General features: G+C 39.0%; 1 protein-coding gene across 17 annotated transcripts in view; it reads left to right on the top strand.

The window, feature by feature from the left end:
• Positions 1-1,097: 1,097 nt before the first annotated feature.
• The window catches only part of EP400 (E1A binding protein p400), a 47,451-nt gene continuing 21,274 nt past the window's right edge, over positions 1,098-27,274 (top strand). For 8 of the 17 annotated variants that reach the window (XM_061355350.1, XM_061355347.1, XM_061355337.1 and 5 more), the window contains exons 1-25: positions 1,099-2,490; positions 4,669-4,779; positions 7,831-7,918; positions 8,334-8,441; positions 9,157-9,536; positions 9,778-10,080; positions 10,848-11,033; positions 12,415-12,555; positions 12,667-12,745; positions 13,018-13,070; positions 14,178-14,232; positions 14,564-14,653; positions 15,875-15,982; positions 16,757-16,950; positions 17,126-17,303; positions 17,971-18,107; positions 18,282-18,451; positions 18,924-19,098; positions 19,506-19,642; positions 20,263-20,449; positions 21,390-21,556; positions 22,371-22,525; positions 23,045-23,281; positions 24,351-24,515; positions 25,330-25,497. In XM_061355350.1, the coding sequence (XP_061211334.1) occupies positions 1,168-2,490; positions 4,669-4,779; positions 7,831-7,918; positions 8,334-8,441; positions 9,157-9,536; positions 9,778-10,080; positions 10,848-11,033; positions 12,415-12,555; positions 12,667-12,745; positions 13,018-13,070; positions 14,178-14,232; positions 14,564-14,653; positions 15,875-15,982; positions 16,757-16,950; positions 17,126-17,303; positions 17,971-18,107; positions 18,282-18,451; positions 18,924-19,098; positions 19,506-19,642; positions 20,263-20,449; positions 21,390-21,556; positions 22,371-22,525; positions 23,045-23,281; positions 24,351-24,515; positions 25,330-25,497 (5,095 nt within the window). In that variant the 5' untranslated portion in view covers positions 1,099-1,167. Of the gene's footprint in view, positions 2,491-4,668; positions 4,780-7,830; positions 7,919-8,333; positions 8,442-9,156; positions 9,537-9,777; positions 10,081-10,847; positions 11,034-12,414; positions 12,556-12,666; positions 12,746-13,017; positions 13,071-14,177; positions 14,233-14,563; positions 14,654-15,874; positions 15,983-16,756; positions 16,951-17,125; positions 17,304-17,970; positions 18,108-18,281; positions 18,452-18,923; positions 19,099-19,505; positions 19,643-20,262; positions 20,450-21,389; positions 21,557-22,370; positions 22,526-23,044; positions 23,282-24,350; positions 24,516-25,329; positions 25,502-27,274 lie in introns of all 17 variants that reach the window. The other 9 variants (XM_061355346.1, XM_061355335.1, XM_061355341.1 and 6 more) reach the window with 9 other exon arrangements.

The following is a 27,274-nucleotide window of genomic DNA, read 5'->3' as shown; positions in this document are numbered from 1 at the left end:
CTGGTACCCATGTATGGGGTCTTTCCTCTTCGCTAGCACGTGTGAGACAGTGCTGCTCTGCTTTCACTCTTTCCCGTGGGCAAGGGAATGAATCTCTCCATCCTCAGGGCTTGAGTAGATGGAACTACTAGTAGATGCATATAGCCCAGGAGAGGGAAGCGGAGGAGTTGTGTGTGTTCGCTGCCACAGCAGCAGCAGTCGAGGAGTTGAGGCAGTCACCGCTGCACCGCGTCCCTTCCCAGCCGTGTGTTGCCACTTGTAACCAACTTGGAGTAAGGAGCAAAGACGAATGGCGGAGTACTTGTATGTGTGTTTGCCCTGAAATACCGAAAGTGAAACCCGTGTTTTCAAAATACAAGAGAGATCTTGAACAAACAAAAATCGCGTTTCATTTTCCTTTTTTCTGCTATGTGACACCCAGCGCTGAATGTACCTGTCAGCTCATGTCAGTGGAGTTTTTGTTTGTGAGCGATTAAAATGCAAAACCAGAGCGTTTTTTGATTTGGGGATAGCCTGGCTCAATAAACGGCATTCTAAATGAAATGCAGGTTTGCATTAATTTTCATCTCTTTAAGGGGGTAGTGTTCTTGAAGGAAAGAGAAGGCTGATTTAAATATCAAGTACAATGCTTTTTCAGACATCTTGGTGATTTGAAGATTTTTCATGATGCATTTTTTCTTCAGTAGCTAGAGGGATGAAGTTGAGTAGTCTGTGTCCGTTTTAATGGACAAGTGTTTTTAGTTATTGATGAAGAAACATAGTACATTTTAAGCAACTGTTGCGTATTCAGAAACATTGTGTTAAGTGTTAAAAGTACTGGAACATTTGGAATAATGAATGCAAAAAAGAGATACTTTTGATGGCGGAGACTGTTGATTCTGCAACTTCCACAGAACATATAATTTGTAAAGCTCTTCAATAGCTCTTTTTTTTAGGTAAAGATACATGTGAGGGATTTAAGTGAGCTTTGTGGTGCTGAGGGTTTTGGAGAAATTGAGTACGTATTTAAGCAACTGCCAAGACAGGATAGCCAAGTTCTAACAATAAGATACTCTTTAAATAGTAACTACAGAGTTTCAGTTGCAGAAATACTTTTACCTTCCCTGAATTTCTGTTTTTGTTGTATTTCTTTAGTGTATACTGTAAGAAACATCTAGAGCAGTGAGAATGCACCATGGTAATGGCCCTCAGAATGCCCAGCGCCAGCTCCAGAGATCCAGGTCCTTCACAGGCAGTGAGGGAGAAGAGCAACAGCCAAACCTACCCCAATCCCCTGCAGCTTCTTTTGCACCTTCTGCAAGTCCATCTGCACCCCAGTCCCCCAGTTACCAAATACAGCAGTTTATAATGAGCCGAAGTCCAGTGGCTGGGCAGAATGTGAACATCACGCTGCAGAACGTTGGACCGGTGGCTTCAGGAAACCAGCAGATAACACTCACCCCATTGCCAATTCCAAACCCAACATCGCCCAGTTTTCAGTTCAGTCCTCAGCAGAGGCGGTTTGAGCATGGGTCTCCCTCTTACATTCAAGTCACTTCACCGCTGCCTCAACAAGTTCAGTCTCAAAGTCCTACACAGCCTAACCCTGTGCCAGTGCAGACCTTACCAAGTGTTCGGGCAGGCACTCCAGGCTCTGGCTTGGGAATGTGCAGCCAGAGCCCCACAAGAGGATTTGTGGATGCTAGCGTGCTTGTGAGACAAATCAGCTTGAGTCCTTCCAATGGCGGACACTTTGTGTATCAGGAAGGACCAGGAATTGCACAGATTGCTCAAGGAGCTGCTGCACAGGTACAGCTTCCATCTTCTGGGACACCCGCTACGGTAAGGGAACGAAGGCTTTCACAGCCTCATTCGCAGTCTGGTGGCACCATCCATCATCTCGGTCCTCAAAGCCCTGTAGCTAGCGGAGCAAACATGCAATCTTTGACTAGCCCGGGCCATATTACAACGACCAGCTTGCCACCCCAAATCAGCAATATCATCCAAGGGCAACTGATGCAGCAGCAGCAGCAAGTGCTTCAAGGACAGCAGCTGGGTAGACCCATTGGATATGACAGGACTTCTGGTGGCTTGATAGCAGGAGTTGGAGGACCTAGTGCATTTGGAATGACATCACCACCTCCTCCCACAAGTCCTTCCCGGGCCACTGTACCACAAGGGCTGTCGAGTCTTCCTCTTACTCCTACAGTTAACACGGCAGTGAAAAAACAACCCAAAAAATTGGAGGAGATTCCTCCTGCCAACCAAGAGACTGCTCAAATGAGAAAACAATGTTTGGATCATCACCACAAACAGATGGAAATTCTTAAGGAAACTTTTAAGGAATGTTTGATTGAACTGTTTTTCTTGCAACATCTTCAAGGGAATATGATGGACTTTTTGGCTTTTAAGAAGAAACATTGTGTTCCACTGCAAGCATACCTGAGGCAAAATGACTTGGATCTGGAGGAGGAAGAAGAGGAAGAACAATCTGAGGTCATCAATGATGAGGTAAGAAAACCGTTAAACTTATTATTTGGGCGGAGTCTTGGGTGATATGGTTTGGTGTGAGATGTCCCTGCCCATGGCAGGGGGTTGGAACTAGATGGTCTTAAGGTCCTTTCCGACCCTAACTATTGTATGATTCTATGAAGCTGTGGCACCAGGATTGTGGAGTACTGGAGAATGTGACAGTACCTGAAAAGTCGTTTGTACTTGATGAAGTACGGCACTTTTTCTTTAAATAGCTGTTCTGAGAGGATGCAGCTCTGCTGGTTAGTGTGAACAAACGGGTTGGCTTGAGCATGCTGTTAGCTACATGTGTTTAAAAGGAACAGGATAGAGAGGTGAAATGAGCTTTTGCTGTCCTAGTTAGTATGTAAACCACCACATAAATAAAAAATGGCATTGGTGTGGAAGCTGTTTTAAGCTATCGGAATGAGTATGAGTAGGAATCCTAGATTAAATTTCACTTACTAGAGCTGCATAAACCGGAAAAGAATGCAGAGTCTTGTAAGAGGTTAACCTTTGAGTCATGTGACTTGTAACCATAGATGTTACTGAAGTTCAGCGTTGCTGTAGCCAACAAAGACCTGAATTAATCTAATTACATAGAGAACATGTGAATCACGATGTATATAGGTCCATAGTAATGAATCAGGTTACTTTGTCTTAGAGCTTTGTGCAGTCTAACTGATCAAACAAACAGCACTTACAGACAAGTTAACGTTGTTATTTATGCAAAGGTTTAAAATTACTAAGTTGAATTCACTGTTTATTAATGGCAAAGGGCTTGAAATAAGCTTACCACAGACAGATGCTGTGCAGCTTCTACATGTTTGTACCCATTCGCATAGCTCTTGCCTGCAACACCCTGCCGATGCTGGAGCGGTGCTTGTCTTGTGCAGAGCCTACCTGCAAGCCTACATGGCAAGCAGTTGCAACAGGGTGAATGTAACTGGTGCCTCTGTGTCACTTGACACTCATAAATACCTTTTAAAATCTGTAATAATATGTATGGGCACATAGATGTCAGTTTGTAAGGAACCAAACCTGTTACGTAGAGAAACTCAAACTGCTTGAAGATAACCTGTTAGAAAGGAGTGTCGCCAGGGAAAACTGATGACTCTCTTAGGTGTGAATCATTAGTGAGCATATCTTCAATTGGAATTTGTGGGAAATTTTAACAGTGTAACAGCTGAAGTTTAATTTGTTCACTGCTTTGTGGTCTAGGAAATTTCTGCTTGTGATTGTTATAGATAATTTTGAAGGAATATTCCTCTCTGTAGCCTGTTAGTGTCATTTATTGGCAATGGATATTTTTTGGTTTCACCTGGTTTGTATTTTGCCCAATTGTTTAGGTGTTCTTGTTGGGTTGTATGTTTGTCAGCTGAAAAAACAGGTACTTTTAACTGAGAGCTCTTTAGCGGGTGTAAATTGTCTAGATTCATTGAAGTCAGTGGCACTACTACAGTTTACACCAGTTGAGGCTTTACCTTCGGGTCTTTTGGGTTTGGAGTTTTTGTACTTCACTGCTTGCTTATGATGGGTCCTTTGTTTGTGAAAGCCATTTGTCCGTCTAACTGCTGGAGAACATTGCAAAGTGCAACAGCAAAAGTCTTTACGTGTTTTCAAATGATGAATCTTTTTGAAAGATAAAGACATCTTTTGAGTATGTTCTTTCTTTGTATTTTTTTGTTGTCTCCTGTTTTATTTCCCCTTCCCCTCTCTTTATCACTTTCTGCTAAAGCAATGCACTTCATCCCTTGCCTGGAAAGGTTGATTGCTTTGGGAATTCAAGGGGCGAGCGAATGGTGACTGTGCTCATTGCTTAAATAAATGTTGGAGCTCTCTTAAGTTCAAACTGTCTGTCATGCTAATTTGTTGTCCGTTAGGAGCAGCAATCCTTAAATTCAAAGGATTTCAGAAATGTTTCCAGTGATGAGAAGTCACTGTGAATAGTCAAGGCTGTACTCTGTTCTGCTACTAAAAGTGAGGCAGAACTCTTAAAAATGGGCTGTGCTCAAACCAAGCTGCACTGATGGTAGTGTAGTTATAATCCCCTCTCCAGTGAGGTGCCATCAGTACAAAATGAGTGTGTTGGGAAAAAAAAAGAAGAAAAACTTTTAAAAAGAAAATGATTCTCCCTTCTTTTGTTTTTTTTTTGTTTTCCCCAAATATTTCTCTCAGGTAAAGGTTGTGACAGGAAAGGATGGGCAGACTGGTACTCCTGTCGCTATAGCAACCCAGCTTCCTCCAAATGTTTCTGCTGCTTTTTCATCCCAGCAGCAACCATTTCAGGTACTTTTCAATGGTTCTAAAATGTAGTTTCATCCCAGATTTTTTTTCTTCATTCAGATTTGATATTTCTTAGATGAATTAGAATTTTCCCAAGAGCCCATCCCTTATCATCTAAACAAAACAAAGAAACCTTTGCAATCTTCAAATGCATCAGTACTAATGAAGCCTTGAGGAAGTTAAATCTTTGTCTCCAGGTTGCTGGCTTATTTCATTAACTTTCAGCTTGAATGTCTTCACTTTGGTTTGTTTGTCTTTTGTTTCCCTAATGCATTTAGTTCATCTGTGCGTTCTGCGTAGTGATAATACTGATTCTTTTGTCTGTGGCATTGTAATTGTGGATTTCTTCTTAATTTCTTTTCTTTTTTTCCCCTTATCTCTTAAAGGTTTTGAGTATGGCTACAGAAGGTTTTGGATTTCCCTTCCCTGCAATGTTGTAAACAATAATAATAACTCTCTGACACTTTGTCTTTTAATATCTAACAGCTTTCCAGTAGCTCTGCCATAAATGTTGGGAAGAAGATACTGAAGTGCTTATTTTTATTATATAAGTACTTTTACACAATTTCTTTTCTTTCCTTTTTTTAAATGAGGAAATACTGAACAAATAAAGAAATAAATGTAAAAATCAGTTAACATTTTTGTGGATCAGTGGTGATGCAGCTTTTAAATTCAGGATAGCATGGGTTTATGCAGCTACCTTCAACTCTTACCAGACACCCTGAGAAATAATATACCCCAATTCCTCTGCAACTAAATATTTACCTTAGTAGGTGTTACAGGGTGAGTTATTCCACTGTACCATGGAATCTGTACAGTCTATACTGCCTTTATCTAGGTTTTGGAAAACAGAGAGTTAAATGAGATGCAAAATGGGTTGTATTCCATGTGTAACAAATGGGATGTTCACTGTGATGCTTTACAAATGAGTGGCATAGTAGAGGGGCTTGCACTGAGAGCTTTTCATTGTGGTCAGTACTGATATGTCTTGGAAGTGTCCTTAGGTAGTCAGGCTCCGTCTAAGCGGTTTAAAATATGTAATATTATATCAGGTTATTTATTACAGTGATTAGGATTATCATCAAGCTACAGCTATGATTAAATGCCTTTGAAAGTATTATGCCGCTTCAGACCCATTTCAGAGAAACTAGCAGCTACATGCTGAAAACCTACAGAACTGTGTAACAGTGATAATACCTTTTAGCACAAACTGTTAACAAAAAGTAGCATCTCTTTCCATCAGCCTTTCTCTTTGTGACTGTTTATAGAGAAATAATGTGTCCTGATCAGCATCATCATTCAAATTTTAGTGCGTAAGCGCAGCACTCAGAATGATTATTGTGGGTGTGCTGCATAATAATAATGACCTCCAGAGAATGACATTACTTTAATTAAAGTTAGGACAATTTTAGTCTAACATTAATGGTATGTGGCTGCAAATTCGAAAGACATAACATCTTTGCTCTTTGAAGTGTCTGGCCTAAATTACACTATGATAATGCAGACAGCTGCGAGGCATACTCTTAAGGAAATGTCAGTCACAAGTCCTACTGTAGAGATGCAGCCTGAAGCTGTATGCAATCATCCAGGCTAAGAGAGCAAATAAATAGCATTTCAAACAGAGTTTGCAGGAAATACTTTCTTAAACTTGTGTCCCAGAAAGTATTCGATGCAAACAGGACAAGCTGAATTTGTTAGTTCAGTAGCATTGTACAAAGTTAAGTCTTTGTGACTGATACTGAAAATTCAATGCATACGATGCTTTGCCAGACACTGGCTGTTGGATTTGAAGCATGCTGCGTGTCTGCCTTGTGAGAAGACAAGCCTTTGAAAACTTAATCTATATTGGGTGTGAAATGACAATGAACCATGACCATTAGGGATGAATATGAGTCACTCTTAAATGCAAAATTCACATCTTAAGGCTATAGCTGTATCACTAGAGTGGCCTCAAACATGCTCCCAGCAGCAAAGAGATTAGATGTTATTAATTCATAGCTATTGATAGAATCTGAGTAGCATGACATATACTCAGCTCAAAAAGGAGTGTTTGAAACCCACTGATTTTAAGGTGATGTTGGCTGTGTTTATTAATACTGTTCGATGAAGCATTGAAGGTGCAGGGTTGTGACTGCTATGGTTTATTTCAACAGAGACTGGTGTTTAGTTTACATTAGTAGAATTTCTGTTAAAAATCGGAGAAGAAAAGACTTGTGAATAAACTAGAAGATTCTTTTGGGAAATTGCTGTCTCTGCTATGTTGTCGTAATAAATCTTCACACCATTTGCAAGCCCGTGCAGTACATCAATATGGCAAAGGCTCTCACCATCAGAAAATTACACTTTGAGAATTTGAGTGCTAAATTAGCTCATTATTTAAGGCATAGAGGGTGCCATACATAAAGTCCCTGTTTGCATTTTTGGATATAGTCACTTCTTGGGATAGCCCTTAGTTTTTCATATTAAGTTTTATAGTAGAATATTTGGTATAGCATGGCCAACTCTAAAGAGAATTTAAAATTATGACTTGGAAACTCACTGAAAGGAATTGGGCTTGCACAGACACTGATGGGTGTTAGTAGTTACTTGACAGTTGTGCTGAGGACCCAAAGAACATGGAAATTGTCATATACCCAAATTTGTTTGCTTCAGTAATCCTACACATGAGTCCTCCATCAGAGTTTGATGCTGAAAGGATTATCTGAGGTGTATTCTCTACCATCATAGCCAATATTAAATGTAGTACTTAGAAAGTTTTCCTGCACTGTGTAATCTTACTGAAGCTAAACTCCAACTTGATGAATGAACTTGGTGATTTCTGTTGCATCTCAATATCATCATCAATTTAATTATTGTTTTAAAATTTAACAAAGAGTATCTGTGCATGATGGACATCTGAAACTTTAGAGCAGGTATTGAATGAGCCTTGTTTTCTTTATCATACAGCTGTTCTGAAGGACTTGTTCTGTCCTGGCCTCTGGCTCTGTAAATTACATCTTGGTGTTAAACTGTCTACAGATTGAACTTTTGTGATTTGTTTTCTTTTTCCAATAGCAAACGCATACAGGGACTCCAGTAACGGGGACTGTGAACACCATAGAAATTGAAGCTTTTAAGAGACAGCAGGCACTTGCAGCAGCAGGTACGTTCCCCAGACAGAATTACACTTTGGTTCTCTTTTTCCCAAACAGTGAATGGAGCCCACTGTTTTGTAATCCTTGAAATACAGTTTTGCCTCACCTTGGGAATTGCCAAATCCTTAGGACTATCTATTGTGAATGGTGCTGTATGAAGAGTGTGCTCCACTCACAATAAGTAGGACTGGATTTGGTAGGCATGGAGACATTGTTAGGTTGATTGTTATGGCTAAGAAGACTGGAGATGGCCAACTTGAAGTTAGAGGGTCTCTGCCCTTGGAGCATGTTCTTCATAAATGCTACACATGTATAGTAGTCGTAGCTTTCTGAGCTGATGTTGGAATCATGTGTAGTAGTTTGCTGTGTAAAACTGAACCCATTCCATTATACCATGCCATAAATGGAATTTGAATATCACAGATTCGTCTAAGAGACCACGAATTGAAGTGGGCCGTCATGGGATGGTTTTTCAGCACCCGGGTGTGGCTTCGGGAGTTCCTCTTCAACAGCTAATGCCAACGGCACAAGGTACTGTGTCACCACATGCCAATTGCACATTAATTTAACAAGGAGATGTTAGTGATGGGACTAGAAACTTGGGCTTCTGGCCTGCCAAGATCCTAGTCCCACCACACACTTCTCCATGTAAATTAATACTTGGTATGCAATGCCTGGTTTGTTTAAGGAGCTGAGTGACGGGCTCCAAAGGTGCATGTGGGCATGGAAAAACGTCACAGGTGCTGATGCAAAATGGTTAACTTGAGAATTCTGGAACTGAACCAATGATTTATGAAAAGGGCAACATCATGACAAACATCCTAATTTGCAACATCATGACAAATTTTTATTCATTAGTCGTGCCAACCTTTAGAATATGTGTTAGAGTGAATGTACTGAGAACTAAGTATTTAGACTCAAAACTAGTTTTTTAGGTTGAATTCCAGTAGCTCACCAGTCCTTTTCTTTTCTTTTTACTATAAGAAATTCAGAGGACACATAATGACATGTTTCTTTTTATAGTTGCCATGCTCCATATTTTAGTTGCAGTCCTATGCATGAAATATTCGTTGTTTATTGTAATGGTGATTTATTTTGTGATTGTGATGTGGTATTTTCGAGTGATGGTGTTTTGTGGCAAAGTAAGTAACAAAACGGTCTATCTGCGGTTGGTTTCCTCATTGTATCAGTTAAGAGCATTGGATGTCTTAATTTCATTTGTGCTATGTTTCCTCTTGCTTTGTAGGTGGAATGCCTCCCACTCCTCAGACTGTACAGCTGACTGGACAGAAACAGAGTCAACAGCAGTATGACCCATCTAAAGGCCCTCCTGTGCAGAATGCAGCCAGTCTGCATACACCTCCACCACAGCTGCCAGGCAGACTGCAACCTGCAAACGTCCCCATGACATCTCTTCCAGCTGCTCTGCAGTTGTCACAGCAGCAGCCACAGATAGTGGAATCTCCAGCTCAGCCTCAGATTCAGGTGAAGATCCAGCCTCAAAGTGTACCTCTGACTCCTGCGCCACTTCCAGCACCACTTCAACAGCAGGTGCCACCAGCAATCCATGTGCAAGGACAGGCACCGAACCAAGTATCACAGCCACAAGCTACAATACAGCAACAGGTATGTGAACTTTATTGGGGTGAAAATGTTTGTTGCAGTGCCCAGTAAAATCCAAGAACGTTATCTTTTTGGAAATACATGAAAAGCTAAGTTTTTTTAATTCTACTGGACACTTAAGTCCTTTCCTTATAAAAATGCAAGTGTACATTTTTTATTAAAGACCTCATTATGTTTGCTGTAGTATAGACTAAGACAGTATTGAAGCCTGAACTTAGCACTAACAAATGTGTTTCTTGGGCAGACTGTGACTCTGACACGACCATCTGTAGATCCTGCCCAGACTTCTCAGCGTCTTACAGCAAACACACTACCACCTACCTCATCTGTTGTGCCAGCAACTATCTCAGGCACAACACCGCCTTCTACATATCCAGTACAAACAAACAGGAGCTCTCCAGCAACTAACAAGTCCCTGTCTCCTATTGCATCAAAACCCCCAGGCTTAGCAGTAGCAGCAGCACCTAAAACACAAAGTCCAGCTCAGAATGCAGCAGTAATACCACAGGACAATTCTCAAGACAAGCTTGCTGAGCAAGTAAAGCTGGTAAGATTTTTGGTTTTCCCTGAAAATTACGAACAGTTAACACACAGATATCAGTTAACATGAGCGATGTGTTTGAGTTATGAAAATGGACTGGTTTTTGAGGGGATTGGGTGTTTGGGTTTGGCTTTGGGTTTTTTTTTTTCCATCTGTTTTACATACTGAGTTTTGCTTTTATGGGCAGTCAGAGAAGTTGAAGAAGACTTACTGGTCTTCGTACTATTGTTCTGTTATTTCTATTTCTATTATGATGATTCTGTCTAGTCACTCAAGGTGACTGCAACCTCACTTTTTTTTATAGCTAACTGAAGGTGTTTTGCTTATTTAACAGGAACATCATAGAGAACTTGTGTTTTCACAAAATCCAGCAGTATTAATAATGAAAATATGTTTGTCTTCTCTGGATAAATACATCTGCAATTTCATTTTATGAAAAAATGGATTAGTTGATTGCAGTTTGCATCTGTCTTGTAACTTGGAGTTGTTTTTTTTTGCTGCCAGTGAACCTTTTTTATGCTGTTATTTAACAAAGTACCTCTTGTAATACAGGTTGAAGTACTGTGATTCTCTTTCGGTTGAATTTAGTCTGGTATTTTTTTGTTGATGTAGCGTTCAGACTTGATATTTGTAATGCATATATCACGCTGTTCATATTGTTCCACCTTTTTCTGCTGTCACTTATTTTGATGAAGTGGAAGCAATTATTTGTTCAGCTACTGTTTTAAGTGCATTCTGTAGCTTTGTTGTAACTGTAAGTACTTCTTTCTAAGGAAAATCAAATCCATCAGCGAATAGCAGAACTGAGAAAGGAAGGTTTATGGTCCCCCAGGCGACTGCCTAAACTCCAAGAGGCTCCAAGACCAAAATCTCACTGGGATTATTTGCTGGAAGAAATGCAGTGGATGGCAACTGATTTTGCCCAAGAGAGAAAGTGGAAGATGGCAACTGCTAAAAAGGTACTTGAAAAACATTTTTTGACTCAGAACAATCAGTCTTGGCATTGCTCAGCTTGGTAGCAAAGCTATTTAAACCATCTTTTTCTGCAGATAGAAGTGATGAAAATACAAGGCACTGATTTTTAACTTTATGTGAGAAGTGTTGTCAGCTTTGGATATCCTAGCATTTGAAACAGACTGGATAATTTTATTGGTTGTGGATGGAATTAGTAGTTTTGGATTTTGTGGATTTTATTCCTCTGGAAATCAAACAGCTTGTTTAGGGGACCCAGTCGACGTGTTGACTGTGTCATATTTAAAGTACAGCTAATGTGTCTATCTCACAAATCAGTTATTCCCTCTCCATGAAGAGTAAACACAGAATTTTGTAAGCAGCTTCTATTAGTGTGGTTGTCTGTCTTAATTCTTTCCTAATCTCAGAAACAGCAGTTGAAACGTGGTGGAGAACTGTTCCTGTAACTCTTCCCCTAGAGATCAGCACAGAGGGGATAATTAAGTCAGTGGTGGAATGGAAATTGTAGTGGTGTGAGATGAAATATGTAAATCAATTTATTTACAATAAGCAAGAGGTTTCTATGGATTCCAGCAATGTTGCATCTTCTTTTGGTACATTTATGACCAATTTGATATAATGAAGGGAGCAACTGAAGGTCATTAATTTAAATTACTGTGCTGTTTTTTATTGTATATTCTGAAACGATGGAAACTCAGAACCCTCTTCTCTGGAAGCAAAGTACTGAAGTAGGTCCATCATTTTGTAAAATGAAGATGTGCATTTTGAATATAATTTAAATCTGGATTTGAAGCACTTGTTCCATATATGGCCAATGGTAGCTTTTTAAGAACAGGAGAAACAAGAAGGGCAAATACGAAGTGATGCTTCCCCTGGCAGTATGCTTCAAATATCTGGAAGTCAACGTTTTAGGACTTTCCAAGCTAAAGCCTGCAATCAAGTCAGTCTTTAACAGCCATTGACTAAATGTTTCATTCATGTATGTACGCTCCTTTTGAACACATTTTACCTTTGGTCTCTGACATTTTGTGCTGTGATTTCTATGACTTCATATGTGCTGTCTCAAAAAAGGTTTTCTTTTGTATGTTTGCTGCTAATTTCAGTAGATTTTTTCCTGATTTTTATTAAGAACAGTGAATTAAGAGTTTCCTATTAACCTGTTTAGTTACAGTTCTTGTATTTTCTTTTTCCCATTGAGTTTCCTGTCTGTTGTTTAACTGGCGTAGTAGGAATTAGAAATATTGGAGGTAAGAGGTTGTGTGTATAAGCTATAGTCAGAATCTGACTGCTGATAACCATTATAACCTAAAAAAAGCAATGATGTGTATTTGGAGGTAACCTAATTCCATATATCTCATGCTGTTTCAGATGGTAAGAACTGTGGCTCGGTATCATGAAGAAAAGAAACTTAATGAAGAGCGAGCTAAAAGGGAAGAACAAAACAAACTAAGGCGAATTGCTGCATCAATTGCTAGAGAAATAGAATACTTCTGGTCTAACATTGAACAGGTAAAATTAATACTTATTAATACTTGTGCAAGTCTGAAGGGGATTTCTTTCCATCTTTGGCAATTAATTTATAAAATGTAAGTGGTTTATTAGACTTGTTTTACATTTCAGGTGGTTGAAATAAAACTGCAAATTGAATTTCAAGAGAAAAGGAAAAAAGCTTTGAATTTAAAGAGATTTTCAAGGAAAGGTAATTGTATTCCATTTCATAATAAATCCTGTATTAAATCTGATGCTGTTCTACAGAACTTCACTCAATGGAGTTTCATCTTGTTGGTGATAGAATTGTGAGATGCTAATAAGAGGTTGTGAAGAGATCTGAACTATGAGGGCGTATTTATGGTTTTCTGCTGGATTTTGTTAACATCTCTTACATTTTATGTTGAATGCATTTAAAAGCTCACAAAGAAACATAACATTGCTAAGTGACTAATGCATACATCAAGTATAATAATTTTCCAGGTAGGGATACAAGAACTGCAGAAGACCTTTTACTGGACAAAGAAAGTGAAATGGTAAGTCTCCTGTTCCTTAAAATCATCAAATTCATTTAAATATGATTAGCTATGTGAAAAATCTTGATAAATGTATGTTTTTCTCAAATACATGGTGATGACAGGCAGCTTTCTGTATATATACTGACAATTGAACATATAGTCACAAGAACAGATACCATTTTTTTCTGTTTATAAACCAAAACTTTTAATGGGGAAGTGGATTGTGATTGACATGTGTCTTTTCAAGGAAGAATTCCTACCTACTCAGTGGCTTTGAATCATTCATTCTAAGGTTGCAAGACCAAAAAGATGTACAAATTGATTGCCAGACTTCATTTGGGCAGGAGTTTTACCTGCTGTAACCAGGGTTATACTTTGTGGGTTATGAAAGTGTGTTTTCATCTCTTCAGCAGTGATTTACCTGGCGAGAGATGTAGGTTTATGTTACAGAATTGGTCAAACTGAATGAACTTTCTGTCTTTTGTCCTGGGCAAAATGCATGCTAAGACTTCTTGGCTGCATGTGTGCAATTGGAGAAAAATGGATGAGGGATTGCTTTGAGACCCTGAGCCATCTGGCATGGCACAGCTGGTGTCCACATACTGAAATGCTCCCTTTTCACCAAGCAGAATGCCTGCATCTGAATTTCTTGTTAGGAACAAGCTTTACCATGTGTTATCAGCCAAACTGTGGCCTAGCACTGTCTGTGAGTGTTAATTTGCAGAGACTAAACCATGGCTGGACAGCTGAGACTGAACAATTGTAGGCCTGTGCCATATCCCTTTTTTATTGGCAAGAGAAAATTGAGTCCTCAGTTCAACCTGAGTAAAAGGCTTTGTGCCTCCGTAATGTTTCTAAGAGGAGGAGTGTACTATGGCTTTGTGCCACAGCTGGACCTGAGCAATTTGAATCACAAACACTTGGAGTGGCTGACTGCATGCTACCTTCAGTACAGAAGCAGAGTGTTTGCTTTCGTATGACCACGGAAGTACTAATAGGTGTTAAGTGTCTATTAACAAGTGCTGTTGTGATTGCAAGGCTCTTTTTGCTTTCTTTAAAAAAACAAACAAAAAGCCTCCCTAAATTTGTTTTCTGATTTTAAGTATTCTCATTATTTAATGTCAGGGTTCATCATCTGGAAGGAAAAGAAAGGCAAGCACGTCTTTGACTGATGAGGAAGGTAAGTATTGTGCACCTATAGTGTAATACTGAAGTTGTATATTAAAACTAAACACACAGGGTTTTGGTCTGTTACTGCTTCTCATAAACCAAATACAAACCTTCATCCATTTCATAGAGAGATGAGGTAGGCAATTTCATAGGCAATTTTACTTAACAGAGCTTCAGTGAAAGTTTGAAAGTGATTTTTATTTTTATAGTTTATAGATTTTATATTTTTTTATGAATCCTGCTAACTTACAGATACTATTCTATGCTAGTACACTGCATGGGTTTATAACTACAAACTTCCTGAATTATTGTGTGTAAGTTAGCTTTTGTTTTTATTTTAGTTGAAGATGAAGAAGAAACAATAGAAGAACAAGAAGCGAAAGAAGGAAACATAAACCATCAAACTGAGTTGTCTAATCTAGCCAAAGAAGGTAGGCATGTAGCTTGATGCTTCTCTGTGGTAGGTTCTGAAAGAACAAGTGAGAACATGCAGCAGTTATATTTGTGAATAGGGTTATAGACGAGAAGTTGAATGCATTTAGATGTTCAGTCATAATGTTTTCCCTTTTGGAAAGCTGTAGCAGTTAGTTTATGGGAAGATGATGGACATATATGATGTACTTTATAAAGCAGTCCGTATACTTACCTAGTTATCAGGCAAGGTGGCTTGAGAAAAAGTATTCCTCTATTGAAGTGCTGCATTTCTTTAAAACCTCAGGCCAAAGCCCTCAACCTAAATTCTAGGAGGGCATGGTAAATACTTAAAACCAGTTGAGTATCAGACTGAACATGAATATTTTACCATCAACTGTCTTGAGTATCTCAGAAGGGATTTGTGACCCACCTGGTAGGTCTGAAAGGGCCCTGAAATGCCAGTCTTGGGGGTGGGTGTATAAATACTTGAACATGAGGGGCTTTTAGGAACAATGCTCTGGCTAGCAGCTCAGTTTCATTAACAACATAGCAACTGCTGTGCTGAGCTTGATGTATGCAGAGTATCCCATGGGGATCACTTCACTTATCATGGCAAAAACCTTGCTGATTTTTAGAGGCAAGCTTCCCATTAAGCAAAGTCTGTCTGGTGATTAATATGCGGTTTCCAAATCAGCTTGTTTGGTCTTTTTGGCAGCTTAGTGGCTGCAGCCAGCTGGCCAGTTGGAGGTATTATAACTCTTGGCCAGTCAGCCAAGTTCCTAATGAGGATGTTTCCTGATTGATTTGCCACTGCCAGTCATGAACCACATCTTTGCTTCAACACATCAGGCAAGGAATCATGGAGGTACTCTTTAGCAGGGTTGAGGTACAGCTCAATTTTGGAACTTTGAAGTCTTGAGTTGTCTTCAGGCCACTTGGCTGGATTTGGTGCCCCTACTTCCCCAACCAATGGTTTACTGCCAGTTTGTATGGTGGATTTATAATATAGCAAAAAGCAAGCTGGGTGAGCAGACAGCTTGGTGTATTGCAAAGTGTTCTCTGTAATCAAGGTCATTAAATAAATATTGCCATTGTCCGTCTAATAATTACCTCTTCCATTAACTTCTGATTAGAGGACTGGCTTTATACAGTTGTGAAGAATGTAATGCGATTAAAGACAATGGTACTGCTTGTTCCAAGATTTCATATTTTTAACTTAATCTTTTAATGACCTTCAGCTGAATTGCCTTTGGAAGATTTACTAAAGATGTATGAAGGTGCCTTTGCAGAAAGTTTTCACTGGCCCCAGCCAAAGCCTGACAGTGAAGAGGATAGCAGTGAGGAAGGTAAGTTACTTTTTGTTTAGAAGAAGTGCTGACTTACAAGGTAAAGTAAGTTGATTGGCTCTTCAGGTCTCTATTGAAAGCCATTTTATACTAGGGGAAAACAAGTACTGAGTGAATCACGTTTAAAATGTTTTTTAGTTTTAAGTGAAGAAGAATGTTATATACAAGAATGAATGGAAAGTGCAGTGGCTTACTTGCTAAGCGTTTAGAATGGTCATTAGAAAAATTACATTTGTTCCTCTATTACTAAATATTACAAATTTTAATTATTAATTATTGCTAAATGCTCTTTCCTTTCTTTTTAATTTCTCAGTTTAGGAAAAGAGGGTAGCATTTGCCTGTCTTAAAGTCAAGATGCGTAAAATGCTCAGGAGCAATAGTGAGCCATAGAAGGGCCTCTCTACACTGAATTAAACAGTACACTTTCATAGCTAGCTGTTATTACACAGTTGCCATCTGTTCTGTACTAACACGATGATAGAATTAGATGTTTGAAGATAGGTTTTAAGTAGTACGAGAGGACCTCCCTAGAAGCTGTGAAAAGTTAATGGTCATGTTAGCTTTCCTAGTGTGACCATCCAGAACATGTACATGATCCTGAGCTTAGGCTATTTTTGTGTTAGCTTGACTAGCCTGAAGATCCCAATTTTTTTTTTTTTTTTTTAAGTTAGCTGCCTCCTTTTAGACCCCTGTCTGAATTCTAGCCATCTCAATTCATTTGTGTATCTGCTACTGAAGTTTATTACAAATGCTAATGTAGTTATTCTCCCATAGAAATAGAAGACCATATCTCTGATAGGGAAAGTCCTCAGAAAGAAGTTGTCCTCATAGACTCCCTCCTCAGCATTGACCAGTACAAGGGTATAGACAGATCAAGTCCTCCAAAGAAGAATATGCGAGACATAGCAGAAGTTGCTGCTGCAGCAGAAATGCTGTTACCTAAAGGCAGCTCCAGGATAACAACAGCGGTAAGACTCCCTATTTTCTGCTACTGTGTATGCTCAAATTTACGTGATTTTGCAGATTTTAGCAACAAATTATATTAAATATTTTCTAGTTATTGAACTATAGAATGGTTGTGTTTTGTGGCATGCTCTGTGAATTTAACTTGGGGAAAAAAGTATGAAATTATTCACATTACAGATAAAATACAATACTCCGTCACTGCTGTATGGGCCTCTCAGAGAATATCAAAAGATTGGGCTGGACTGGCTAGCAAAGCTGTACAGGAAGAATCTCAATGGCATTCTGGCAGATGAAGCTGGGCTTGGAAAAACAGTACAAATTATTGCCTTTTTTGCCCACTTGGCTTGTAATGAAGGTAAGTTCATTTGTCCAGCAATTTTAGACAGGTACTGCACCAATGTTATCTTTGTGGCTTGTAGCCTAGGGTCATTTCTGCTGAACCATATCAGAGTTTAGATAACACACAGAGTAAAATTATGTCAGAAAAACTGTCTTGGATTGTGTGGCATAGGGGTGTCTTCCTATCAACCACACTGTCTGAGCAATCTGCTGTTACCTTCTGAGTGGCAAAATTCATCTGAAGCCTAGTTCATTGATATAAAAAAGCCTTAAAAAATCGTATAATGACCGAATGGCCGCATATAGTTAAATTGAAAGAGTAAATATGAACCCTTAAACACATGTGTTTTGCATATCATCTCAGATATTATTTACTGTGGTGTTGTACTGAGGATGGTTTAAGGACATAAGTAAAGCAAAGGTGGTAGTGTGGGAGTAGTATCAGTTATTCAAGCAGTTGATGTAGTTGAGGGAAAAATAGATAATAGGTGCACAAAGGGTACTTCCTTTGTGTCTAATAGATAGTAAAGTATAGATTAGTCATTAAAATACCTCTGTTGTTACTGGATCTCACATTTAATGATGAATTTAGTGCACAGCACTTAAAAAATCGGGGAGAATATAAACCCTGTGGATTTTCAGGAGTCTCTTCCTATAGTTAACTGCTGTTTCCCCTCCTATAGGTAATTGGGGCCCTCACCTTGTTGTCGTACGGAGCTGTAACATATTGAAATGGGAACTGGAATTGAAACGCTGGTGCCCAGGGTTGAAAATCCTTCTCTACTTTGGTAGCCAGAGGGAGCTTAGGGCAAAAAGACAGGTACTGTATTTTGCAACTTTTATGCTGGTGTATTCTCATTTTAGATGGGAAGAGCTTTAACCTGCACTTAAGCATTGATTTGAGTCATAGCATCTTTCTGTTCTTAGCAAAGAAATAGCTGGTTGTAAGATACTTGAGAATTCTGTCTTAAACTTTCTGTCTCCTTTTCTGTAGGAATGGACAGAACCCAACAGCTTCAATGTGTGTATCACTTCCTACAAGCAACTGTTCAAAGGCCACCCAGCATTTATGAAAATGCGATGGAAATACTTAATAGTAGATGAGATGCAACAAATCAAGAACATGACTGAGAAACACTGGGAGGCACTTTTCAGTCTCCGCAGGTAAGGAGCAGGGAATTGTTCTCCTGCTGGTAGTGATTTTTTCTCTCTTCATGTTACACAGTTCTCTTCTTAAGAGAAAACTGATAAAAGCCCTCTTGGTTTGATCTGTCCGATTTCCTGTGCAACATGTGCCTGCAGAGGTGTCTTCAGTGGAACAATCAGGATTGAGAGACATGCTTTGGATTATTTTGTTACCACTATCCTTAACTATAATTCTTCTTCACTGATACTCCGTGCTCCTAAACAGATCCCCTTGTATGTTGTGATGCTCTGCAACAAGGAATTTATTTTGGTGGTATATTCAAGAGTAAAAAGATAATTTAGCCTAGGTTTAAATTTCTTCTGTGCTTAGTTCTTCTGTGTATCTGACAAACCTGAAGTACAGCAAGCAGTGTTCGGATATTGGTGTCCTTTTCATAATGATGCTAGCTAAATGCTGTGTTGTTTTAAAATCTTCTTTTACTCCTCACAGCCAGCATCGTTTACTTCTGATAGACACTCCTTTGCATAACACATTGATGGAGTTGTGGACCATGGTACATTTTCTGATTCCGGGAATTTCAAGACCTTACCTAGATTTTCCAGTAAAAGCACCTAATGAGGAGAACCAGGATTATTGCCATAAACTGGTCATCAGGTTACACAGAGTATGTTGTCATTTTTTCTCATCTGTCCTACTACAGTAGTTAGATGTTGGGGGAAAAAAATAGGGAAGAAAGAAGAAATGGATAGATGTGGTTCAGCTTGAAGTTTCTGGCTCTTCTTAACACCTTGTTCAGTTCAGACAAAGTCCTGCTAAAAGCAGAAGTTTCTGCTACTAGAATAGTATGGAGGTTTCTTAAAAAAATAGTGTAAGACTCCAATTTGAAGCACAACATGCAGAAGTTAAAGAACAAATTAAAGCCTTAAAACTGTGTGCATAGCAATATGATTATATATGGCATATGAGGCTTATTGCTTCAGATGTATTAGGTGTGAATAGGTTTAGCTTTCTGTTGTAAAACTGCATCTTTGAAGTGAGATTTTTTTTCCTCTTGATTCTAAAATGTTGCAGATGATTCAACCTTTTATTTTGCGAAGATCAAAGAGAGATGTTGAGAAGCAGCTAACAAAGAAATATGAGCATGTGCTAAAGTGTCGTCTTTCTAGTCGACAAAAAGCTATGTATGAAGATGTCATTTTACAACCAGGGTAAGGAGCTAAAGCAGTAAATAATGCTGTCATTTTTGGTGCTTAAGCAAGATGGTAATTGATTGTCATGGTTGGAAGTGTTTTAGTGTTTTTGTGAGATTTTCCAGTATGACCAGTGGGTAAGACATGACTGCATTGTAAATGAAAATTACAGGCAAGTGGGGCTGTGGGGCTGATGAAAAACATGGGAACCTTAAAGTCAAGTTGTAATGGTCAGGTTTGCTGCTCTTGTGCTTTAAGATTTGTCCCTAAAGAGTGGTTCGTTATTTCTTAAAGCCCAAAGTGTTTCTCCTCATACCCATGCATTTACCTGTGCTGTGATATTAAGTGGTTATTGATAGGTACAGGGATAAAACAGAAACAAAACAGGTAGAGGTTAGGGAGATGGTTAGGTTGTACTTGACTGTAAGGTAGGACTGGTCCTAAAGTTTCATGTTTCCACATTTACATTTGGTTCAGTGCTACTTAAAATGCTCTAGAAAAAACTAGCTATAAGTTAAGTTGGTTTTCAGACTTTTGCATAACATGCTGCCATTTCACATTCTCACCTTGCTGTTTTGGGAACATCTCCATAAAAGCTGTACTTAAATTAATGTATTTCTGTATAAATTATTTGGTAGAACCCAAGAAGCCCTCAAAAGCGGACACTTCATTAGTGTCCTGCATGTCCTGATGCAGCTGCAGCGGATTTGTAATCACCCTGATCTGATAAACCCCCGGCTTTCAAGTACCTGTTATGTATCAGAAACACTGGAGTACAGAACTGCGTCTCTGGTGCTGAGTGCGCTAGAAAAGGATATTTGGAAGGTGAGTATTTTTCTCTCTTGACTGCTCTTGCAGAATTTCAGTGCTTAATATTATTGTCTTCTTATACATCTGAAGTCTACCTGAAGTTTATAAACAGAAGGAATTCACAGTTCTGTAGCTGTGCCTACCAAGTGCGTACTTGTTGCTTCTCCTTTTTGTAATAGCAGTTTGAGCTTTTCAAGTAGTTTGCAGTCAGTAATTTTTCATTAACTACTTGGTCAAAAAGAACTTAACTTTGCTTTCAATGTATTCATGTTTGCAGGAGTTTTCTGATGCTGAAATGTGTCAGGAAACATCTGACGGCATTCTGTAATTTTCCTTCTGCTTTCAATAGCTAAAGGAGAGCAAGACTTACTCTTTTTCTAAATTAGTATGCTAAAGTGACTAAATTAGTATGCTTCTGTCAATCCATGTGAAGTACCACTATTTGTGTTATCCTTAAAGAAGTAATTCCCCTCTTCAGGATAATCAAAGGAAATAATTGCATTAGAGAGAAGTACGAGTAGTGGAGCAGATGAGGTGATCTTTTTGATTAACCTTATTTCCTTCCTTCATATTCTTCTACTCCTAAATTATACATTTGCCTTTGTACTTTGGCATTTGAGCTTGAGAGTTAACAAACACCTTGTAGGAGTTCTACTTAGTTCTTTGGAAATTGTGATATATTAAGAATTGTTAAATGTGTCTTGCTTTGATTTCCATAACTGGCTAATGATTTAAGTTATTTTTCTTCTAATGCTGATGCTTAAAACGGGATTATCAGTTTAAGATTTATTTCCAAGGTTTCTAAACAGTTTTGGCTAATAAGTAATAGCTTACTTTTTAAATTTAAAGCATTTATTTGTAAAAATATAGAAAGTGAATTAAGGAGAGAACATGGAGAGGACTTAACTGTTTGGGTTATCACATAAAATAAACCTTATTTTACAATATCCCTTAGGAATCAGACCTGTCTCTTTTTGATCTCATTGGAATGGAAAACAAAATGACTCATTATGAAGCACAAATGTTGCCAAAACAGAAGGTTACTAGAAAGTTGATTGAAGAAATCTACAGCTCCCCTCCACCACCAGCTAGGCCCAACCCTGTGAAGCTCAAACCAAGCAGGTATGTACAACTGCCCTCCTTTTAAACTAGAATTACAGGAAGGAAATGTAGTCCTGTTGCTATGTTTTCAGCGTTCTGTCTGCATCTCTAGTAAAGTGATTCACACAAAACCTCAGACTTGACTGCATTTTATTGTTCTGTTGCTTTCTTGTTCACTCTTGAAAAGAAGGATTCTATTTGAATAGTTTTTCGAGGCGTGTGGCTCCTTTTGAAGTTTGTTTATGGATTTCCCTTCGTTTTTACTTCAGCAGCACGTGGATTTTATTCTTGGGGTCCTTGTTTATGGCAAGTGAGTGTTGTTTTGCAACTAAAAGACTAAATTGGACCTACAGGGCTATCTGTGCTTGCAGTGTTATAAGAGACACATGAAGTTTTATAGCAGTGAATTTCTAAGAGTATTTCTCTGCTAATGAAGCAGTGATCACAAAGTAAGGTGGAACTGTTTTTCTGGTGCAAAAGGGCTGCCTGATGGCATGTTGACATCTCCCTGGAAATGATATATGAGATCCCCATTCTTTTTCCAGGAATCGGGCTAGACTCTTTTAAGCTGTTTCCTGTAATTGTCACACATCCAGCAATAAACTGGATGTGTGACAATGAAAGGTTTCTTCTTTCTTCTTGGACTTAACAAAATGACTATAAAATGTCTGCGCTTGAAGTTTGCTGAAGTGCTGAGTCTTGCCAGTTTCAGTCATCTGCAAGAAAGACATGAGCATCTGATGTGATTGGTTTATACCATCTGGGTGGTAGAGCTCATTGTTAAAGGCTGAACTGTGACCTTCCTATAGGCTTTGAATTTTCATACTCTTTTCAGGTTGTTTCAACCCGTTCAGTATGGCCAGAAACCTGAGGGCAGGACTGTAGTCTTCCCAAGCACTCAAGTACAACGCACAGTGACCACAGCAACTGTAACTCAACAGGCACAAGTACGAGGAAGATCACCCATAGCTACGGTGTCTTCAAATCAAGGTAGGAAAGTTAGTGCTCGGTTGGTTACCTGAGCCTCTGTGTAGTCGGATAGAGGTCTGTTAATAGAACTCCTTTCCCCTCTAGCTTAATGGTCTAGAATACTAATGGCTTAAAAATACCAACAGACTAATTGCCAGTAAATTTCCCCACTAGTTTCTACAGTATGATCTGCCAGTATAATACAAAACTAAGCTTTGTGTAACCTAACTGTTAGCGTACGGAGTAAATATGGCACAGTTGGTATTTAAACCCTGATCATGTGTAATGTTCTATCAATGATGGGAATTTACAGTGCGTTTGTGTATTTATTTAAGCTTTTAAACAATGCTTTCCAAATACATAATGTTGTAAAAAGAGGATGGAGTAGAAGGTGTGGATAGAAATCCCATTCTGTAAGGACAAGCCATTCCTGTAGCCATTTTAATATCCTGTTGGAAGGTTTCTTTTTAATGCAGGTTGTTTAAAAGAGCGGAGTTAAAACCTCTAACAGCTTGCCCAAACAACCCTTATTGATTGCAGCCGCAGCAGCACAGTTTCAGACAACTCAGGCTTCCACCAGTGCTCCAAGACACCAGCCCGCAGCGACCTTCACCACAGCAACTAGCACAGCCAACCCTGTGAAACCGCGGGGCCAGACCTCTGCGCCGGCCTCTCAGCTAGGGCAGGCCCAGCCACAGGCCCCCTCGCACACCATCCAACAGAGTGTGCTGCCTCAGAGGCTGGTACTGACCTCTCAGGCCCAGGCACGGTTGCCTAGTAAGTGGCCTCCCCTTTCCAGGTTTCTCCCACCTTTATACTACAATGAGGTTAAGTTACTAGGCACCCTAAAAATGTGTACAGAATCGTTGTTTTTTTTTCACTCTTCTGATTAGCCTTGCTCAGTATGTTGCTTTATGACCAAGGAAAATCGAAAATTGGACAAGAAACAATAGAATTGCTGTGGACATATATTAGCGGTGTCAACTTAATCTCCTATTTCTGCATGTTTCTTCTGCTGGCAAGACTTCCTTCAGACCACATGTTTTAGCTCTATCCTAATTATTCCTTTCATATTAAACACTAATCCATCTGCTAAAGGCCTCTCGCAGAGAGGAAAGTCTCAACCGTTAGGCAGAGAAAAGCGATGAGGCTTTTTGCTTTAAGGTTGTATGTGCACTGCCTATTAGCATGTGTATAGAGTACTGAGCACTGATGTATTAATTTTATCTCTGGGGTAATGCACTGCCTTTACAAAAGCTACATTTTCACACCAGTATTTTCTCGATACCATAAAACTTAATGCTTAAATGCCTCTAACCTTTCTGCATTTAAATCACAAAAAGCTTGGTCCTTGTCACTTCTAAAGCTTTTTGGGTTGTCTAAGTGCAGATCGCTTAATATAAATCATGTTTCATCAGCAAATTTCAGGCCATTTCAACTGTATATTTACAGTGCCACATATGTGAATATTTTTGTCTCTTCCTAAAACTTTCCTTCGTGCTCTTGAAAAGGCAGTGAAAATCACTTTAATGTCTATACTCGTCCTGTTACAAAGTGTCACATGAGTTTTCAGGTAGCTCTTAACTTTTTTGCTAATGAAAGTGGTAACTCCTAAAATGTTGATGTTCTTACCCTGTAAACAATCAGCTTTTTTCCAGTTTGCCCATCAAATATAGAAAGCGATACCTGCTTAACTTTTATATGACACTTTTGATGCACTCTTGAGTATAATTATGCATGGAAGGCGCTTCAGCACCAGTTTACTAACCAAAACCTAGAACTGTGACTATTGAACAACCTGCCTCCCACTTTGGTCTTTCTTAATGCCTGTTTCCCTTTTTGACAGGTGGTGAGGTAGTAAAAATAGCCCAGCTGGCTTCTATAGCAGGAGCACAAGGCAGGATCGCTCAGCCAGAGACCCCTGTAACACTGCAATTCCAAGGGAACAAGTTCACTTTATCACATAGTCAACTTCGCCAGCTCACGGCAGGGCAACCCTTGCAGTTACAAGGTACTTATTTCAAAACAGGGAGTATTCCATTATTCAGAATGCTTTGTTATGGACAGGACATTCCTTGCTGCTGTATGTTAAAGAGATTTTTCCATCCCCACTGCTTAACTGTGTTCTGTTCTACCTGTTTTCTGTGTGAGACAGGGATAATAGGTAGCTCTGCTTTGAAAAATAAATGCCTGACAAATGAAAGGCATAGTTAGTTTCTTTTTCTGTAATGTATTTCATGATTTTGTAATTGAATTTGTTTTCACACGTATGCAGTACAGCTAAAGTAAGGTGAGGCTTTATTTCAGATTAAATCCCTAATGAGCAGAAACAGACACAACTGAGGGTGTTCTTTGTTCTGAGATGGTGTAAATAATGCTTGAGGATTGTTGTGCTTCTGTATTTTGACCCAACTATTACCCTGACCTGAATACTCTTCTTACAGTATATTTTGCCCTCAAGTTTCCCTTGCTGGTGGTGTGCGTGTTGCCAAATTCAGGAGAACCTGGAAATCTTGATTCTTTGTGGCCAACAAAATAGGTAGAGGGAACATTAAATGAGGATTTTTTGGTTGGCCTGATTTTGTCTGAATTCAGTATAAAATACCTAGATTTAGAACGATACTCCTACAATGTGAAACTCCTCATTAATTATGAAGATTTAGGCATTTCCTTCTTACCAGATCTTACGGTGCTTTAAATCAGATTGGTGTAAGAATTTATGTGCCAGTCTGTAACAGTAGTATCTTTTGCCAGAGAAGACTGTTTACACTCTTTATTCTTTTCCACTCTATTGAGCCTAACTTTTGGAAAATCCTTCATTGTAGGAAGTGTTCTTCAGATTGTTTCAGCACCTGGTCAGCAGTATTTGAGACCTCAGGGCCCGGTTGTCATGCAGACAGTTTCGCAAGCAGGAGCTGTTCAGAACGCTCTGAATGCTTTAGGAAGCCAGCATCAAGCAGGTGTCCCAACTTCCACAGCAGTGGCACAGCAAGGTAGGTTTTCTAATCTGAAATGTCTGTATCTAAACATTCAGTTACTAAAATCACACTGGTACATAACTCCAGATTGTTATAGACCACAGTTCTGTAAAATGAGTTCAGAAGCAGGTAAACTGTGTGGCACCTCCTTCTGATTTGTGTGTGATTAGGTATGCTAATTAGGTCATTTTTCAGTACAAACCTGGGAGAGCTTGAAACTCTGTTAAATATATAGATTTTTTTTTCCAGTTGTGTCATAAGTATATTTTTTGTGGGAAGAAGTAAGTGTGAAATTGTTACTTTTTTCAAGGAAAAATCAGGGTGATCATTTTTTGTACTGACAGAGAATGTCCAGCAATTCTCTCGGTTTTTCCACATTGTTTTTGCCTTTGTCTAATTTTCTTTGCTTCTCTATCTAATCAAGCTACTGTTTTCCCTCTGCAAATACTGCTTAGGTATTTGGTGCCTTGCTGCAAATGTGATTGGTTCCTTGCTTAAAATATGATCAAGATACTGGTTGAAAGACGATAGAGAAATTTCTGTCTAAGATGCATTTAAAACAAAACAGCACATTGAAAAATGATGATAAATGCAATGCTATGAGTTTGCTGGAAATGGCCATATGCTGTAATGTTCTCTGGATATAAACCATTCCCTCAGAACAGACTGCTTTCTGCTCCTTTTTGATGTATTAATGTGCCACTGAAGTTCATACTTTGACTCTCTGAAGAGTAAACATCTTGTCATAAAAAGGTGAGAAGAAGCTTCAACAGCCTCCCTGTTGTTGGGAGGTAAACGATTTCTGTCATAGTTTGGAAGAGCTGTGGTTCAAATGTTTCACCCTCCAGCTCTGATTGCACTACAGGTACTCTAATAATGGCCACAGTTCAGAACGAAAATTGGTGTAAGAGTTCTACAAAAACTCACGCATCTTACTACTCTCATGATGGTAAAAAGAGGGCTCTGTTAAAAGCAATAATAACTGAGTACTGTTTCCAATTGATAAAAGAGAACATTGTTATTATTGCTGTTCATCACTGGAGGAAGATGTAAAGCCTTTTGAAAATACTTTGACTTTCTGAAGTTTGGATAAAATGCTAAATAAATTCCATTGCTTTGGGTGATTGGAAACTGAAATTGCTGGAATCACATGAGGCTGTGTAGTAAAACTGGATTTATATTGGCTATCTCTGTTTGGTTATTCATAATAAAAATATGGAAAGGCAAAGCTTAAACCTCTGCATACTCTTTAGAGTGCGTTAGTCTTAATGTAAGGGCCAGCATCTGCTTGTTAACTGGAATGCAGTTCTTCATGGGTGTGTTGACTCACCACTACAGGCTCATAGTGACCAGCAGAGGGTTGTGCTGCTTTTCTGGTACAAATAACCAGTGCTGATGAGCAGTGTATTCTGACTGAGATAGAAACCTATATATCCTATCAAGAAAATAACTGCTACACATTGTCTGTAGTCTGCTAGTACGTGATCACTGTAGTTTCGATAAGCTGTGTGTAATGTTCTTATAGTTTAGTTAGCTGTCTGGGAAAACATTTACTAACAGTTGAATTCACAAGAACTCCACCATGAGATTCCATCATACAGTTTCATCAGTTTGTAGATACACTGAATTCATGTGTTTTCTGAAAAATCTTAGGTGTTTGCTTTAAGACGAATTGGAACAATCTGTTCCTGATTTATAGTATAACTTCTAAATCTTAATACCTACTGCACTTTACATGGCATTTTGAATAAGCTACGAATGCAGCAGGTCTTTGTGCAAAGCAAAGTCAAAT

This window comes from Neopsephotus bourkii, unplaced genomic scaffold (genome assembly GCF_033783945.1).
Source record: "Neopsephotus bourkii isolate Nb327-2 ecotype Australia unplaced genomic scaffold, CSIRO-AGI_Nbou_v1 NB_795, whole genome shotgun sequence".
Taxonomy (NCBI): domain Eukaryota; kingdom Metazoa; phylum Chordata; class Aves; order Psittaciformes; family Psittacidae; genus Neopsephotus; species Neopsephotus bourkii.
This window is presented reverse-complemented; position numbering and strand designations above follow the sequence as displayed.